Source organism: Homalodisca vitripennis, chromosome 7, assembly GCF_021130785.1.
Source record: "Homalodisca vitripennis isolate AUS2020 chromosome 7, UT_GWSS_2.1, whole genome shotgun sequence".
Classification (NCBI taxonomy): Eukaryota; Metazoa; Arthropoda; class Insecta; order Hemiptera; family Cicadellidae; genus Homalodisca; species Homalodisca vitripennis.
In genome coordinates this window covers 25,995,749-26,015,682 of record NC_060213.1, presented here as the reverse complement: position 1 = coordinate 26,015,682, position 19,934 = coordinate 25,995,749, and the positions used below count along the sequence as shown (strand labels likewise).

At 33.6% G+C, this 19,934-nt stretch overlaps 1 protein-coding gene across 1 annotated transcript in view; it reads left to right on the top strand.

The window, feature by feature from the left end:
* The window catches only part of LOC124365723 (unconventional myosin-IXa-like), a 115,411-nt gene extending 96,104 nt beyond the window's left edge, over positions 1-19,307 (top strand). The window contains 8 exon segments of the mRNA XM_046821707.1: positions 151-300; positions 302-437; positions 1,698-1,924; positions 3,445-3,522; positions 11,306-11,502; positions 15,139-15,394; positions 16,573-16,762; positions 18,856-19,307. Of these exon segments, the coding sequence (XP_046677663.1) occupies positions 151-300; positions 302-437; positions 1,698-1,924; positions 3,445-3,522; positions 11,306-11,502; positions 15,139-15,394; positions 16,573-16,762; positions 18,856-18,977 (1,356 nt within the window). The 3' untranslated portion in view covers positions 18,978-19,307.
* The last annotated feature ends 627 nt before the right edge of the window (positions 19,308-19,934 follow it).

Sequence of the window (19,934 nt, the reverse complement as noted above, 5' to 3'; positions counted from 1 at the left end):
TACAAAAATGCTACACCATACAAATGCAAATTTAATATTGTTTAGTTGTGTAGCCATCGTTCCCTTTACTATCTCTAGTAATTATTGTTAAAAATATTCCTTTGTTTTTACTGTTGATCCAAAAAATATACTAAATATATTATCCCCCAGGTAATGGAGACGGTGTGTATGCAAGAACAAACGAAAACTGATTTCCCAGTCACAATGGGCGTCAATGCTTTCCGAGGTTTCCTGAACGAGTTTATGGCACAGACGAGGGTAGAGCAGGTTAAACCGCACAAAACGAAGAGGAAAAAGGAGAAAAAAGCGGAAAACGGAGGACCCAATCTCACACGCAGGCCACCACTTCATACTGACCATCATCAACATACCCACTGCCTGTGAGATCTGCACCAGCTTCTTCATGTGGCCCTTGGAGCGGGGATTAGTCTGCCAGAGTGAGTATCTTCAGCTGTACTGTGTTAGTGTCCACATCCTGTCCTATGGTATGGTAAAAAGTAAACAATTTCATTACCTTGCCAAAGTACAGCATTTTGCAAATCAGACTTTTGTCTGACCCTTCTGGGATCCGAAAGCTCGTAGAGCCTGATCACCCTTTTGGGATCTGACTTTTGTCTTTGATGGTACTGTGTACTTTGGTTTGCTACGAGATAAAATAAAATTAAAATAATCTTTATTTATCATTTTTATTCATGTACAAAGAATGGTTTCAACTGATAAAACAACTATTCTATTACAAGAATGTAATCATTATTGTAAAATTTAAGTTATGATTGGAAATTGTTATTGTTTTAAGTGAAGTGTTGGTGGAAAAATTTGCCAATTAAATATAAAGGTTTAGTAAAAAAGTATTTTTTTAAAGATTATTTTAAAATTTAGTAATACTTTTGAAATCTTTTTAAATAGTTGGAATGATATTATAACATTTTACATTTTATACCAATGTAGGTTTGTGTTTGTTTTTTTTTTTTTTTTTTTTTTTTTTTTTTTTTTTTCAAAGAATATTTAACTCATGAGACGGTATTAAATAGTTATTTCTATTTCTTGTGAAATATTGTTGAAAATCCCCTACCAGTGAGACAGTATTTGGAGTTTGAACAGTGTACAAAATGCATTGATAAATATGGTACACAAATTGATAAATATCCTACGAGAATTGGATAGCGCAATCAATCCACACCAAAAATATGCACAAATTAATTGATTTGTATAGTTTACGTTTATTTTTCAAAATAATTGAACAGCCATATCTATTAATGTACTATTACCAAAGACAAATATGGCTAGTTAACACATAAATGTAAAAATCGTTCGCTTTCAACTTTATGTGAATGTTGAATTTTAGCTCCAGTTCACCTTCCTCTTATGAAATCTGATGCTGTTGCAGACTTGACTACTGAAATCTGGAGTCATGTTCGTCTGAAGGGATCCAAAAATAGTCGGTGGCGAAAAACACAGACGCTCAAAACGAACCCCCTGCATCATTTTGGAACATGACTCCAGATTTCATTAGTCAAGTCTGCAACAGCATCAGATTTCAGATGCTGCACGTAAGATGAGGGTGAACTGGAGCTAAATTCAACATTCACATCAAATCAGCCCTTCCCACCATAGCTCCTTTATGTTGTGGGTTTGTTTCTGTTAAATAACAAAAGTATGTCACAACACTGTTGACAAAGTCGAGTGTGATGTTACAGACTGCAAGCTGACCTGCCACAAGAAGTGCTACCTGAAGGTGACGACCGAGTGCGGGAAGGAACTACGGGGTCTCGGTGGTGGCAGTATTTCCCCCCACCGGGTGTTTGGGGTGCCTCTCAGCCAGCTGGCGACCGGAGACGGCAAGGTGCCGATAGTGGTGGACAGACTCATTACCACCATTGAGATGTACGGTCTGTACATGGAGGGGATCTACAGGAAGTCAGGGGTGAGTACAGGGTTAGATCTAGGTCTCATTAACACGTTCACGGTCATGTTTACCCCATCGGATACGTACCGGATCATCGGATACCCCATCGAGACTTTCGTAAATCGTGTGGTGCGCCCGGTGGGGTAGACGTTGCTATGCATTTTCGTATTGCGTTGTTATTGTTTGCCTGTCTTAGTGGTTTGTTTAATTTCATCTCGCGCTTTAAAAAATACCTCAGAGTATCGTGTACCTAGTCGCCCACATGATTACTTAATTTTTTAGGTACCCCTTGGGGAACACAAAAGAACATTGTAAAAACATATTGAAATGATTTTTTTGTGCAAAATTGCAAAGCCTACATACTTTTCTCTTTATACTCAGACGTTTAACTTTAAAAATTCGATTGCGGTTTTTTCCATTTTTATAGAAAAATTTTATTATGCAGTATATTAAAAAAGTCTGGAAATTTGCTGTCGTAAACGTGTTAAGCACGTGTCAATGGAACAGAACCCATCTGCAACCTGAATTAGTTGTAACAAATATTGTATTACAATATGCTTGCTTAAATAGCAGTAAAAAAATTGTATTATGAAATTTTCCATAACTTGTCACTCATGTTTCAGGCCAATAAAATCAATTTGGGATTGAAATCATTTGGAATTATTATAAACTTTTCTTTCCGTACAGGCCCTACTCAGGCCATACTACTCAAATTTACTACCTGGACAGTGATAATACAAACTAAACAATGTATTACAGAGGAGCATCTCTTAATCTCTATTAATATGCAAGCAGTGGACCGAGTAACAAATGACATGGGGAATTCTTTATGGTCAGAGCTTATTATAAATCTTGTTTTAATATTTGTCAACCACTAAACAAACTTGGATTTAAAAATTATACATACATTTTTTTCACTGAGCTTTGAAGACCTAATTTTGAAGTAGTGAATACTTAAGAGCCGGTTCTCACGAGCGAGAATACGCCTTCTACGCACTTACTCAGCTCAGTCTGGCATCAAGATTGACGAGGCAAGATTTAAGAAAAGTGTTGTGCTTATCTATTTGGCTTATCAGTTGTTTTTTTCCGCCTAATTGAACTAATCCACCAGTCAGTTCTAGAATTTTAAAGGGACTTTTGTTACTTAACAAGTTTAACAAACTAAAAGATATGAATGTAAACTTTTCAATTTCTTCCGCATAAGCTTTCTTTTATTTAATGAACTAGTTGCCGAGCTAGCAGATGTTACTAAGAAGCATAATACGAAAATGAAACTTGCAGTTTAACCTATAGAAATGTTGGTAGTGACACTAAGTTAACAATATTTATTAATAATGCCTTATTTCTAAGCACAAAAGCTTTATAATAAGACTTAGGGAACCACTCCCTTTGGTTCAATACATTACTGAATCATGCCAGGGTTGATTACCGCGATTAGGCATGTGAAAATGTCACTCATGTGAACTGAGCCTTATATTTTTGTAAAGGTATAATCATCTAGGAAAATAACATCAGCTGATGACACATTAATGTTCCAGGTCAGTTCCAAAGTCCGAGAACTCAAGGCGAGGATGGAGGAAGGCAATATTGAAACTGTCCAGTTTGAACAATATCAGGTGTTGTAATATTGCATTTAGATTGTACATATAAATAATTATAGGACCATTGTATTCTGCAATTATATTTCTTTACAAAGATGCTTTTAAAATAAGACATGTAAAAGAGTGAAACATTAATCTAACAACCCTAAATTTATTTATAACTGGTTTTTATCTTTCATATTTTATACTTGGAAATGCTAGAACTGGTGTTAAATTCTTTCCTATTCTATAGTGTTTATTTTAAGTTCATAGGTTATACTAGACATAGTGCAAAAGTGGGGCAATAATCTCTTTATTAAGCCTGGAAACTTCGATTGACCCATTTAGTTGAGTCTGAAGTTAGAAGTTGTTGAATATTGTTTATTTTGGAGTAAAAAACTGACATAAACCGTTTTACATCAGATAACTTATAAAAAGGGAGAAAATGTGCATTAATTAGCATTATATTGTATTTATTTCATGTGTTGCTTAGCAACTGAAAATTCATAAAGAATTGCCACTGCCCTTTTCTCTGTAAAAATCAAAATTATTACCATTTTTCTTTCTGAACCTGTACAAGATATCTTCAAAAAGTAATGGAAAATTTAATTTTTTGGAAAAAATATGTATTTATTCGTTTACATCAATGTTGTCACCTTCAAAATAGTCCCTGTTAGATATTATGCACTTGTGCCAGCGCTTCTTTCAATTCTCAAAACACTTCTCAAATTCTATTTTTGGAATAGCCTTTAGCTCTTTCAGTGTGCACGTGTAATGTCATCTATGTCACACGGAGCCATGTCTGAAGAATATGGAGGCTGGAGGTAGCATTACAGTACTGTTCTTGACCAAAACTTCACGAATAAGCAATGAAATGTGAGCATGTGTGCATCGTCATTGTACAAAATCCATGTTTTGCCACAAATCCGGGTTTTTTTTTTTCGGATTGCTTCACGCACGATGTTGAACTTGGCAGGTAGCACTCGTTATTAAATGTTTCACCTTGTAGCAAGAATTCATAATGCACTATGCCATTAACCCGCCAGTGGACGCATAGAATTTGTAACGCCAGTGGACGCTTGCTGTCTTTTTGGAACGCGCCTCTGGAAACAATACGAAATAACAAAGAGCCGTTACTTTATGTTAATTTATATATTTTTCTTGCTTTTTAATATATATGAGAATACAAAACAATTCAATATTTTTATAATTTGACATATATTTTAATCAAACATTATAAGTTAACAAAATATGCAGACAGAAAAATATATATAACTTAGGCCTACGACGAATTATGATGTGTTGTTTAATAACCCTAGTTAAATCATATTAATTGCATTTGAACATTATAAAAATATTTACAAAAACACAGTTATTATAGAAATGATCCAATATATATATCGCAATACAATATGAATAAAAAAAACATAAGTTTTGAACTAAGAAATTTAAGTCCATTGTACTTAGTTCTAATAACACTCAATATTTGTTATACTAAATAAAAAAATAAGTTCTTTACTCGTCACTGTCTAATCCCTCGTTTTCCTCATCTTCACAACAGTTTTACACAAAGAGTTTTGGTATGTTCACGGCACAGGTAAACACCACAAGTATCACACTGTGTGTTTTAGTTTTTCTGTTCTTTTTACGGTCACAAAACCAACAGCGGACCAATCACATTTCCTACAGGTTGTCTTGGGGTTTCTGTTTGTGTCATATCTTCCCTCTTGCTTTTAAAATTTGTATTAATATAGTTTTAGTAGCCTAGGTGTCTGTTTCAAAGAAGCTCTTGATTTCATTTGGTCAACACACAAGGTCCATGCTAACTCTTTGAGGTAGTTCCTCCTTTCCATGTTTTTCTGTGTCACTGCCTTGAATATGACGAAAGAATTAATTCCCCCAATGTTTAGTAAGGAAAAGAAAATCGTCAATGGCCATCGCCGACTTATTCGGGAAAACTGAATAAGCATTTTTCATTTCGTCTACGACATCCACACCACCTTTTAGTCATGTTGTAAAATGTTAGAATGTCAGGTTTGGATGCATCTCCAGAATCAGGGTTAATACTGTCATTTTCATGAAAGGTTGACAGCAAAAGGACATTTTTTTTGTTTTTTCTTGCCTTGTAGCACACTGTTGTGAGCTGTAGGTCGAAATGCAAATATGCTGCTGGTTACGGGTAGTTCTTTTGTATTACTAAAAATCAAAGGCAGTTCCCGCTTATCCTTCCTAACAGTACTACAACTGTCAATCTGTGATCATTTCTCAAGCGTTCTGCTACAGGAAATGACGTAAACCAATTGTCCATGGTGACATTACGTTCCCGTCCCTACAACTGGTTCTACCATTCTATCTACAATATCAGCAACTCTGTAACTGATTTCATATGGTCCTGGAGGCTGTTTATTCACGTAAACCTCAAGTTTGACTGTATAGTACGTCCTTGCACAGCACAAAGCAAACATTTTAATCCCGTACTTTGCCGGTTTAGATGGCATATATTGTCTGAAAAGGACAGTTCCTCTCTGAACCCATCCAACATTTCGTCTAGAGTAACATATTCACTAGGTGAGTATGCACTTTTGCATCTCTAAACAAAAGGATCTAGAATAGGACGTATTTTTGCCAATTTGTCTACCTTTACACGCTGATCACGATCCTCATTGTCATCAAAACGTAAAGCTCTAAGTAAAAATCTGAATCTTTTACTGCTCATTGCACATCTAAAAAAATCTATACCTGTGCCATCTTCAGCCCACAAATCTAAAATGTTCTGGGTGGGAGGATTTGCAAACCCCAGCAAAAAAAAGAATGCCAATCAACGCTTTTATTTCGGTTAGATTTGTAACCACGGGCATCTCGCTCTTGAACTAATGTCTCTCTTGCAGCATCAATCCATTGGTTTGTATAACCTACAATTTTTTCAAGTTCATCATCTGGAAAAAATAACTGAAAAGATTCTAAGGGGGAAGTTACGTTTCGTGATTGACCCTTTGGTCCAGGGCAGTTCTTGTAATAATGTTTTGTTGTCTGATGCGACCACGTCGTGCAGGAATATTTGTAAGGTCTTTTTCCCATTCAATGTAGGAATCCTTTGATAAATACCTCTGTCCGTCGTGTGAAAATCCCGGTAGTTCAAAATCCGCTGCCACTCCTCTACCTCGTCCTCTGCTCGTTGACTGACGCCGACCTCGAACACGTGATGTTCGCCGTGGCCCTCGCGCTGTTTCTTGAGGAATATCCACTGGATCAACATCAACATCCATTTGGAACTGCCTGCTTGGTCCAGCTACAGCCTGAAAATAACACACCTAATTTAATTTCCTAGTTAAATTTTTAATATTATTTCATAGTTTATTCAGGCACTTGTGTTAGGTGATTCATTCTACCGTGTAACAAGTTATCTTTACCTAGTCAAAGTGGACCTCTTGTTTCATTATGTACGCATGACAGATCAGTAAACAATAATTTTCACTTAGTTTGAAACAATGGGTTTAGAAAACATCTTTACATTCGTACATTTTTGCCTAAATTTACTTTGAAATTATCAATTCATAATATTTAATTTATTTATCTTACTAATTTTACAAGCCTTAAATTTGTAACACATTTATTACGTGCAATAATGTAAAATAATTCATTGATTCAAATAACTTTAAAAATATTAAAATTAAAACTCATTATTATGCTGTTTTATTTCAAAAAAAGCCATTTAATGCAACATCATTGCCTATTAGATTATTGTATACTTCAAATTAAATTTCATGTGCTTACCTAAGGTTCTACAGGAGTGTTAATTTGATCTCCTTCTGGCAATCCTGCACGCTGGGTTTCTTCTCTCGGTTGTACTTCAGATGATTGATTGTACTGGGATTTCTTCATTCATTTCCACTTCACTGTCTGTATTTTCAAAAAAACTGTTTCTACACAATCAACTTCGTTTTCTTCATCCAAAACTGTAAAATCCTCATTCTGTTCATTTTCAGAATACAAATTGTCTACGCGCAGCCAACTGGTCTCTTCTAAAATTACGATATCTATCCCTTTCTTCTTTTTCCACACTATCAATCAAGCACCTAAGCCGTTCTTCCTCAGCGGAATTCATTATAAAGATTTTAAATACCACTACACGAATGGACGCATGCGGTGGAAATGACCGACACGTACTAAAAACGCGAGTGGACTCATGGGGTGGAAAAGACGCGCCTTACTTCTAGGAACAGAGAGAGAGAAAGCAATACTGCCCCTGGGACGTCCCCACCCCTACACCATTGTTCTGTAGACCTACCCCAACAAGTGCAGTAAAGGAGAAAGTACAAGGGCAACGGATAAGAGCAATAAAAACAAAATAGATCGTGTGCGGTCTAAAAGACCACCATGCGTCCACTGGCGGGTTAAAATTGAAGAAAGCAGTGAGCATAACCTTTATTTTCAACTGCACTTTTTCGGTCTTGGGGATCCAGAATACCTCCACTAGGATGATTGAGTCGTAGTTTCGACATCATATAGTTAATCCACGTTTCAGTAATTCTGTATCGTTGTTGACTTCATTTAGTGATCCCATAGCAACTTCCATTCTCCTCCGTTTATGTTCAAAATTCAAAAATTTTGGAACAAATTTTGCTGCCACACATTTCAAAAATTTCATGGCATAAGCCAAATGATATACCAACATCATCAGCGACTTCTTTGATCGTAATACGGTAATCGTTTCTTCCACTGTTTTCAAGTTTTTATCATCATAGGTCTTTATTACCATTTCCTACACTTTATTTCATTTTTCGCATCTTCACAGCTTAATTTTCTAGTATACAGTAGTGAGCGATACGATGTGGCGCACCATTGCTGTTCGTGCGGCCGTTGCCGTAAATTAATTCGTGCCCGCGCGCCAAAACAATACGATCCGCAATGGGTTAATATTTTTTATGTCAAACAATAAATGCTGTAAAAAATATATACATATTTTATTTTTACTTCAGAATCGTGTAGCTTTATTCCCTGATTCTTAACCCTTTTACTGCCGACGTCCGACATATCGGACGTCGGCATTTTTGCCGAAAACGCCAACGTCCGATATGTCGGACGTCTGTTTTTTTTTATCGTTACTGGCTACTGTTATGTTCAAATGCCAAAATATTCGGTATTTTGGTTGTTTAGGAGCAAAGGATAATGAAAGAAGCCATTTGAAGAACATTGGATTTCTATTTTTGTCGTCTTTGACTAGAATTGACGAACTACCTAGACAGCTGTCAAAACCAGATGATCGGATTATGTTACTGAAATCTTTGTTCATTGTTGTTGTTTACAATGTTATCGAAAGTTTTTTGAAGTGTTACTTTTGTTGATCAAGGATAAAATGAGTAAAAGAGTTACATCTAACTCTCCTGTGAGTGAGGGAACAATAAGTAAGTGCAAGACGAACTAAGTGACGATTTCCTTCAGAATTTGTCAGATTCAGATGCCGAGAACGAGTCTGATATTATTGTTAGGGCTATTGATGACAATCAAAGTGATGTGGATGACACTGATGACGATCCTGACTGTATATTACCATCAGATAATGAGGAGTTATTAGATAGTGAGGGGGATGTGGCACAGATAAGTTTACCTTCAAATTCCACTGGTAGGCCTAGAGGAGGCCTACCAGTTTTGGGAAAATCCTCATAGTGCAGTTATGTTTCAAGGTAGCACCTTCAAATTTGGTATATGTTCTAAACAATTGCTCTAGTTTATAATGATATCATGCTCATAATTTTAGTATAATTTTAAAAATAAATTATCAGATGCCAAACACAATTTTTATTTTTTTATTTATTTTTTATTTATATCATTTTTAAAAATAAATAATGTGTTTGTTTCAAATTAAAATGTCTTTTTATTATTTAAAAAACAGCATTTAAATACGAGTAAATAAAATAAAAATTCATGCAAATCTAATGAAAAATAAAAAAGATACAGCATTTTTTGTAAATGAATGCACAACAGTGATTTTCCTCCTTGGCAATTTTGACTGGTACAATAAAAAAATGGCCGGCAGTAAAAGGATTAAAAGGAAAAATTGTATTATAATACTGTATGTATATTATATGCCATATATAAGATTTTTTATAAAATTTATAAAGGAACTCTGTAAAACCAGCAAAAACCAATGCAGTTTAGAATATCTGATAGATGCTTCGAGGGATATATTTTAGCCTAACTATGTATAGTTTGGGTGATCCTTTTAGTGTAAAATAGCACACCACACTCACTAAATATTGCTTTTTTTCTCCTTCCTGGAAATGAAGGAGATACGTTTGTGTTTGTCAATCGAAACAGATAATTTGGTGAATTGATTAACCCACTCTGTTGATGACTCATTGGACATACTCTCCTTGTGAGTAGTTTATCTTTAATTTTAGTGATATCAGTTCTGTAAACTTTAACCTTTGCACATTGGTATTATCACTGTCATTTCCGGACACACATTCATGGATATCAACCGGTCTACGTAAACTCTTAAGTTACTTATACTTGGAATTGACTATTCCTTTGCATGAACAACAAGATAAATTAAAACATGGTAACAAGATAACAATGTATAATAACTCTTTATTTTTCCATTACTTTTCATGCAGAACTCAAATAGGCCTTAGCAATGCCTTGTGTGTTTCTGGCAGAAAGTTTTTCAGAAAAATTAATTTTTATAAATACCCAAGTTATAAGAGTAATGGATATAATCAGGTCGCTTCTGGCACCAAGTTCTGTCAATTTATAGCAATTCCAAGAACTGGAATAAATGTTTCTTACTGCATAAACACTGGTTTTAAAACTGTTATCCCAACAAACATCACTAACTTTGCAGCCAACAAATATGAGGGCTATTCTGAAAGTAAGGAATGTTTCCACCAGGTGCGCACTAATCGCGTATATATTGGTGGTTGTAGATACTCCTACAGGCCAAGTCTGTAGCTGTGGAATGTTAGCGTAAGATATATGCTAAGTCATGAAGATCCTTTTATTTACAACTATTTCAGATGTTAAGCTCTTGTAGCCTTCTGACTCCTTTCCCAGTGTTCATGGAAAAACACCTGTGGGTTTTCACTGATGATTTGTCCCACGTCTTTTGTTTCATATAATCTAGGATCAAAGATTGTGGGATGGTTATCTTTCCTACACAATACTGAATTTAATTTATGTTGTGCAGATTTCATTAGTCATTATAGTTGACTTTGTTCTCTAAAACTGATATCTGACAAATATGTTTCATGATCTAAGGAAAACTTTAAAGTGTTAACAACTTTTAATTTTTATGAAGAGGAAAGTATTTTTTTCCTTTACGGGTTAGTAAAGAAGTGTAAGTTACAATAGATAAAAGAAAACGAAGTTACAATGACTCATTTGGAGATCAAGCAAGTTTAAAGAGGGTTGCCCAGAATTTTTATCTTGAAATGCTTTAAATAATGGTTTTAATGTTTGCTAAATATTTAATAAAACTTATGAGTTTCCTAAATTGAAATTATGATTTGTTTGTGTCAAATCGTTTGAATTTTTCTTTCTGATGATTTATTACAAAAAGATATTTTGTTTTTGGAGTGCTCATTGATAGAAAGCATCATCCCCCAGCATTTTAGATTTGCCAAACTTCAGGTCCTTTTTACATACTTAAAAATATTTCCTAAGTTTCCCTTATATATCTGCAGTTTTATAAAAATTAGTCAGGGGCTGTACTTTATCACTCTACATACGTTTTAAATGTTAACAGTGCTTGACTGTTACTATTGCATGCATCATAATTAATGAGCTTACCTTATTTTATAACTTCTGTTGCTGATGACAGGTGCATGTTCTGGCGAGCGTGCTGAAGAGTTTCTTCCGCGACATGCCCGAGCCACTGCTGACGTTTGACTGCTACGAGGACTTCCTCAGAGCTGCCAACCTGACAGAGGATCGTGTCTCCACTCTATTTGCCATTCTCAAAAAACTACCCAAGCCTAATTTTGACCTCATGGAGAGGCTAATTTTCCATTTAGCCAGGTTAGCCTTAACCCGTCACAGTTTAAGTTCTGTTAATTAAATTTTAATGCTGTTTTTAATTTTAATATTAATTTAATGGAGGATGGTCAGAAGTGGCTTTTTTTATTTTCGCCCAGTTTACGTAATTACAATCTTGAGATATTTTGTCTTGTTGTGGTGAGTCAACCTGAAATGTTGGACTGTAACCACAGGTTAACATTATTTATTGTTTGACTGAAGATGAATCTGCACAGCAAAGTCAATATATTTCAAGGTAATAATTTTCATTTACAACGCTTTGACTTGTTGTGATCTGGAAAAATTTAGGCAAAATTTTCATGACACTGGATAAATAGGCATAAAAACTAACATTGTTGTTTTTTCTTTCTTAAAAATCAATTATCTAAAAATACTCCCACTGGTAAAATGATCATGTCCATTTACTCAGAAAAATTCGTCCAGTCTCATTACTTTTAGGGCTAAATGGTCAAAAAAAGTAATTGGTTGTTGAAGAAGTAATGTAATTAAACAGGGTGTAAAAAAAACTGGGTATGCGTTTTCACATTTTACATGTGATTCTAAGCTAAAAATAAAGAATAAGTTTTTTCCAGTGTCCTTCTTTGCTTAGCCGCCATTTTGTATTTTTTACTAACAAATTATTATCTCTAAAACTAGTAAAGCTAAAGAAACCAAATTTGTCTCATCAGTTTGAATATGTAAGAGTAAAATGAAAAAAATAATTGAGTTGTTTTCTTTAATATTAACAAAACGGCATCTGTTGAACATTTTAAAAGTCAAATAACAAAAAAACCAGTATAGTTATAAAAGATGTACTAGACACCAACTATTTGGAGAATTGTATTGCAATTCCAACAGTACTAGTTTCAACAAAATCCGTCAAGGCATTGGAAAAAAGTTATTCTTCATTTTTAGCTTAGAATCATTCACAGAATTTGGAAATACATAGCCAGCCTAACCTTTTTGTTACACCCTGTATAACATAAAGTTTGCTCAAGAGACCTTCAGATTGTCCACAAACAAAATTTGTTTTATTACCTGATTTAGAAATTTTGATTAGATCTGATGCAATTTTAATAAGCTTTTTCAATCTTTTATGAAATTAATTTGTTAGGCCTATGTTCCTGTAATAACCACACAATCATAAACAACAATTACAATGTTTTTATTACCTTTTTTATCAGTTTTGTCAGAGAGAACATGTAGAATCTGCCAAAGTGATTCCCACACTTGAACTGAATCACAGATTCGCTCACAGTGACTATAGCAGAATAACATAATTTGTGCCTTTACATTTTGTTTCTTTATCAGAAATTATTATTAACTTGAATAAATTCAGTGTAAATTGTATATGTTATATATATTTTTTTAATAATCTTCTCTCCCCATTTTTAATTAAGGAAACAAGGTTTCAAACAATTTACATAGGGAACATTCTAATCATAACAAACTTGACTTGCATTTCAGAAAACCACTCTTGTTCATCCCTAATTTAGAATAATTAACGACAATGTATTATTTTTCTATCATTCAGTGTTAAGGTTCCTGTTCATAACTTATTACGTACCAAGACAGATGGAATTTACCCAGCATGGATCACTTCTGGCTGGTTTATACCTATCAGTTAAACCCACCACTGGGCACAGCAAAAACCGATGTGCCACTTCAATCTGGGCAACCTTATGGATGTCCAGTAGCGGCACATTACTAACCGCAAATGTTGAGATTCTGGGGTTCATGGGCAATTCGATAGGTCTAGTCTACTGTGGGAGATGACTGTTGGAGTTTGTGGGGTTTGTTCCCTTACCTCAGAGGTTCTTGTTAGCCTCAACAAGGGTGTGCCACCCCCTGCCTACTTTGACTGGAGAGGCTGTTTCGGAGCTGGCCTCCCTTCTTCCAGGGAGACATGACTTTGAGATGTAGTGCCCTAATTCTTCCTCATGGATCTCAAAAGGAGGCGGCCCCTACTCCCTAACCATTGCCTATCCTGTCACTCCGGAAGCAGCGCAAAGGTTCTTACAGGACTTAGTGCAATTTATAAGCTTCTTGTCCTAAGAGAACAAAAACAAAAAAAGACAGATGGAAATCTTTTTGTCATACTGAATTTATTATTTATAATATACATTTATTTTCAAAGTTTTGTTACGTTTTGCTCAGATATGTGTTTAATTTCAGAGGAATGGTGTTCATTATTTATTCTTGTAAGTTTACAGCAAAAGAGCATGTTTTGAATAATCTAAAACTCTGTTGAAACTAGGTAGTGGTAGTCGTGCAACGTATTAGACTTGTAACTAACGAGTATTGTTTAATTGTTACAAACAGTAACACTCAGATGTTGTTGTTAGTTTGGCTTTAGATGTTTGCAAGATATGAATTGTTTTATTATTTTTTATACTGTCAGGTAAAAAATGCTCTTATATTATACCCTCTATATGTCTCCAAGGAATTGCTATATAAGGAGCTTTAGGAATTCTAGCATTTTTTTTAAACAGTTATCTTTTTATGATTAAAACAACAAGATAATAAATACAATGTTTTAAAATACCTCTGTTATTGTCTCATAATTCTAATACAGTCTCTGATAGAGGTGATTGTGGTTTCAATTCTTTAATAAATCTGTATCAAACCATAAGTTAAAAAAAATTTCTCACAATGTTGTTTTAAAATTATTTAAACTTTGATTTTTAAACTTAAAATCGTAAACAACTGTTTCAGATCGATGGAGTGACTTTTTTTGATTTGATGGAATATTGTGAAAGAACGAAAATCACAGTAGTTTTTTGTCAGGTGCATTATGTGGACAATATTTGGTATACAATGAATTTAAGGCGACATTAACCTTTTTTGTTTTCGTTTTTATAAAAGGTATATTAACAAAATAAAAAGTCTATTAGATTACTTTATACAAAAGTAAGATTAAAATGAGCAACCACACCAAATTTTATAGATTTGCCTCACTAAATAAATAAAATATAGGAGTTTTACAATCAGAAATTTTATCCAGAAAGTGGCAGTTTTCTCTGCATTACTAAATAGGCTTAACATTAAATAAAAAAGCACTGATATAAAGGAAGTATAAAAATGTAAATAATATTTTTTTAAGTCAAAACAGCAAGCAATACTTACTCAACAATAAACTGCATATTTAGTTGTTGTTTGCAACAAATTTCAATAAGCTTATGAAGTCACGATTGTACATTCTTTATGATTATTTTGGTAAACGTAAGAGTGAAATGTTGTAGATGGAGCTTATATTGGTACTGATAACTTATTTACATTAAAACATTAAACCAATATTTAACACTTATATTATTTTGTGAGGCCTTTCGATATCTAAAGGTGATGTGTCTGAAGAAGACAAAAGTGATGTGTCTGAAGAAGATATCTTTGATGTCGAAAGGCCTCACAAAATAATAAAAGTGTTAAATATTGGTTTAATGTTTTAATGTAAATAAGTAAGAGTGAAAGTTCTGTTACATTTTAAAAGAATTAATTTGTGACCACCCATATGATTTTCACACGTTTAAATCTAAATGCTTAAGAAAATTAATAATTAATTGTGATGGCTCTACAGAAGGAAGCTATGACAACAGTTATTACCAGATATTTTGTTAATTTCAAACTTTCTTACATGTTCAGGGTGGCGTCACATGAGGATGTTAACCGGATGAATGCCAGTGCCCTGGCAATCGTGTTTGCGCCGTGTATCTTGCGTACCAACAAGGCGGTGCCAGCTCAGGACTCACTCAACGACATTGCGCGCCAGACGCAGGTGGTGGAAACCATCATCAGCGAACAGTTGCGCAAGTTGCGAGCGACCCTGGCGGACATCGATACACTGGACACTGCGGCACACACGGCCACACACCGTCTGTCATCATTGCGCAGCTCTAAGGTAAGCTCGGTTCCTCGTTTTTGGGATATATTTAGTTTTGCTCTTCTTTCATTTTAACTATTTGTTTTCACAATTAATTTTTAGTTTCCTATATAATTTGTCATATATTTAATTTTTTCAAAGAAATGCATCAGTTATTTACATGAATAAATGGATGTATTATCATGTCTTGATGTTTTTATCTTTATTAGGCATTTTTTTAATGACAAAATTCAAACATTAAAATCTTGAGACATTACAACAGCCTGTCGTATTACAAGGCACACACATAAAGTAAGTTTACTGAGGTTCTCCGGCCGGAAGGGTTTTTTTCTTGACATGTTGGCTACACTGCCGTGATGTGTGTGGTCATTACGTTGGGAACTGTCAATGCGACAATATGTTTCAACTAAAGGTAGTGTTCGTCTGATTAAGTGTCTGTATAGAGAGATGTGTCTGTTTTGGCTCTGTGAAATCTCTCGAGGACAAATATGTCAACTAGACAAGTTTCTTTCTATTTATATCTTGCGGTGTTCGACATTTGTGAAGGGGGATGTACAGAGAATTGGAGATTATTCAAAAATACACAGCAATAAAACCAGAAATCACTTCAAATTAATTAACAATTTTTCTTCTTACAGCAAGTCTTACTCAAGTTTTTATGGTGAGCATTATTATATTTTTTCAACTTTTTGCCTACAGAAATAAAAGAACCCCCTCTTTATTCGTTTAAAATATATGTTAAAAGTAAACTAACAGAAAACTGTTTATATTCCATAGGAGACTTTTTTACATTAAGGTTTCAATTGTTATTTTTTTATTGTTGTTTGTTATTGGTTAATTGTTTTTTTTTGTTACTATTTTGCTTTTAACAATATTAATGCTATATATATATATATATATGAAAATATATATATATACATATATATATATTGGTTTTTTTTTCATATTACAGAAAATGATTTATATGTCAAAACTTTAGTATTAATATTGATTAGTATTTAGTGTAAAAGGATAGTTTTATTACAATAACTGTAACTATCTTTAAGAAAAAACATGACGGATGCCTGTACTGAAAAGTTGTTTGCAATAAATGATTTGATTTGATATAAGAAATAGGTTGTAAGTTTTAAGTTGATTGCTTCATTGTATTCTCGCTGTTGATTCTGCACCAGTTAACTTGTGCGTGTGCTCCACAGATATTTTCTCCTGAGGAGTTACTGCCACAGAAGCCAGACGAGGAGGAGGAGTTGCTGATGGATCACATTGAGGAAATCCAAAAGGAGAAGGCACTTCTGACGTCTGCTCTACCCTCTCTCACTCGTACCACATCAGACGATGACCTGCTCTCCACAGACGATGGCAGCCTGGACGACGTGGAGACACAGCGTGAGTGCTCCTTATACTCAAATAAAATATAGGCTGCCATCTTTTTTTAGTTATTTAGTTATACAGTAGTTCTTCAAAGCCTTCATTCGATATGTGACGAGGCTTTGGTGTGTCACATCAGAAAAGTTTGGGAGATAAAACTTTCATTGTTTATTTCAGTACTTAGTTACTGAATAAATCTTTCCTCCACATTGTTGATTGGCATCTGCGGTATTGGGATGTCTTTAACGTTGTAGACGCAGCGTATTTTTATATGTATTGGTTCAGTTTATGCCAGTTACTGGCTGCAAACGATGACAGATCATCCAAAAGCCATAGAGTAACGATATTTGAATATTTTATTGCCGACGACCAGCTGTTTAAACGTCTTCGATGTGAAATAAAAAGAAGGTCAGTTCGGATGTTTACATTGCGAGCGAACTGACGCTGTGCTTTGTTTACTCTGTTTTATCTTATTTTATCCATTAAATTGTGTTATATTTGTGAAATACTACTTCATTAGTATTCCAAATCATTGCGTAACTTCATTTTTCATTTGTGTTTTCCGTGTGTATTATATTTTACTAAGTTACAAACTATGTCTAATAAGAACATTGCGGGTTATGATGAGTTACTTCACCTTTTTTATAGTTTTATTACTGAATAAAACAATTATTTAGGTAAAAAAAGTGTTAACTGTGCTTGAATTTCTTCTTTTATAAATAATACTAAAGTTAATAGAGTATTTATGCTAATAATAGTAAGTGTATTACATTTCTCTTGAGCGTTTCAAACATTACATATAGGGCAAAATTTGGCACGGACAACATATTATATGTTTTATCCACACTTCTTACTTGTTGTGTAAAAATAAAATAAAATATATGGAATTTGTTTAGTTTTAGTTGCTCTTTCCAAAGGTAGCATCAGAAAAATAATATAAAATTATTTACATACTAATATTGTATGACAAAGTGAAAAAATTATAAAAAAATTTACATTATAAAGAAAATTGTTTTTATAACAATCCAAATATGTACAAATGTACTTTTTTGTATTTGTTTCTGTTTATTGGTTATTTATCTCCAATACAAAAGAAAAAGTAACAAGATATGGCCTCAAATAAGGAAATAGTAAGGAATTTACTAAAACTCTGCATTTATGCACTAAAATGCTTAGCACTCTTGGGTATGGCAATGCACCAGACCCCTTAGCACTAAAAGGGTTAATTGGTCTATAAAATTGCGTAAACTATGCAAAGTAATTTAATATCAATATTTAAATTATTCTAAAATATCTCAGGTATTTAACACTTAGTCTCCAATTGTCTCAAGAAAAGTTATATCGCTCCTGGATTTGAAATAGTATTCACAATTTTTTATCTATTAGTTAATTTGCAATTCTACTTCTATTGAATTACTCTTGGCTATAATAAATAATTACATTTCAAGAAAGCTGAAAGACTGTATGCTTTATGAGAATACATTTACATTTTTTTCAATCTGGTAATAAATTTTAAGTTAAAATCTAAAAATATATTTTACAAAAAACTACAAGACTGTTTTAAGAGAATATATTTACATTTTTTTCAATCTGGTAATACATTTTAAGTTAAAATCCAAAAATATGTTATATCCTTTTATTTTATTTCGTTTAAGATTTTAATACTAATTTTCATGATGTTGAGTTAGCCGGTCATCCTCTTCCAAAATCTAATTGTAGTCTCTTTTAAATGCCCTGTGCATTGTTTTAGGCAATAATTAACGTTCTTTCTCTATAAATAACCAATGTAAATTTTATTAAATTTCCTTGTTTACAATGCATATTCCTTATCAATAAAATTCTTTGTACATTACAAATAATCATTAGTACGGGAACTCAGAAAAGGGAAAGTTAATTAATTATTTAGAGGGAGGAGGTTTCTGCACCCCTGATCCATTCATTACTCCTGTGTGTGGGGAATGAACAACACATGCAAACAAATTTAGTGTAAAAAGTTCAAAGGTTTATGAAAGTTATTGTATAACAATTTTCACATGTGCTGATAAGTAAGAGAAAGTTATATTGTAGTGTTTATAACTGTTTGATTGTTAAGTGAACACACTGTTTTGCAGCCCAGCCCCTATCCAGGCATCGAGCTGTGGGACAGAAGCGGTGTAAGCGACAGGAGAACCCCCTCTACCCCCCCTCCAATTCCCTGTCTCAGGACTTCGATGAAGACCCGATCATGGTCTAAACATTCCTTAACGACTGTTTTCACTCTCAATTCCCTATTTCTTCCAAAGGAGTTTTTGGACGGCATTTATAATTTTTGTTTGTATTAAAAAATCAATTGTTTTGAGTAAATTGATGGTGCTTATAAATATTTATAAATATATAAATAATATATCGGTAGTGTTAATTATTTTTATGAGTTGTACAAAAGATAAATAAAACTAATGAAATATTAAATGGATGTTCCTGTACAGTTGTTGCCCTCGTATGAATTGTATTTATATTTTGTATAGTCGATTTTTTTTCTTATCAATGAAAATTTTATATAATGATTAAATTTATTCTTAGAGTAGTTTATTTCTTCTATTTCTTACTCCTTTTTGATGACGTTGTCCTTCGGTTTGTTAAGACTGTTAAATCGTAACGACATAAAACATTTGTATCGTACGCCGTGTGATCAAAGAAATTTGTGTTATCCGTGCTATCGATATATAGATGTATGAATGTTCGTGTTTATATATTAGGTGTTAAATTGATTCTAAATGCCCCGCTGTTGAAAACTAATTGTTGTACTCTGGTCCCTGCTGCCTTGCATTGTCCCTTGAAACTCGGATAAGATGTAGAGATTGTTAGTTAAAATTAAATGCAATATTATTTCTTTAAAACATATTCTCTGTGATATTAGTGAAGTTTAGGTCTTACCTGTTGCGTTCGGTGTGATTCTGTTTTACTAACGAATGGACAGATACTTTCATGTTTCCAGAGTTCCGTTTCTTTTTGAATTCAGAGAAATATTTGTTAGCGTAAACTTGCTTGTATTTGTATTATTTGGAAGTTTGTCTCTGCAAACAAGGATTTAGTTTGCTTGTGTTGGTTTGAGATCCTTAGTGTGTTGAAATATAATACCATCATACTTATTTCCAGGAATTGTTTTGGTTAAATAACTTAAACACAGTTGATGGAAAATTGATATTTCTTC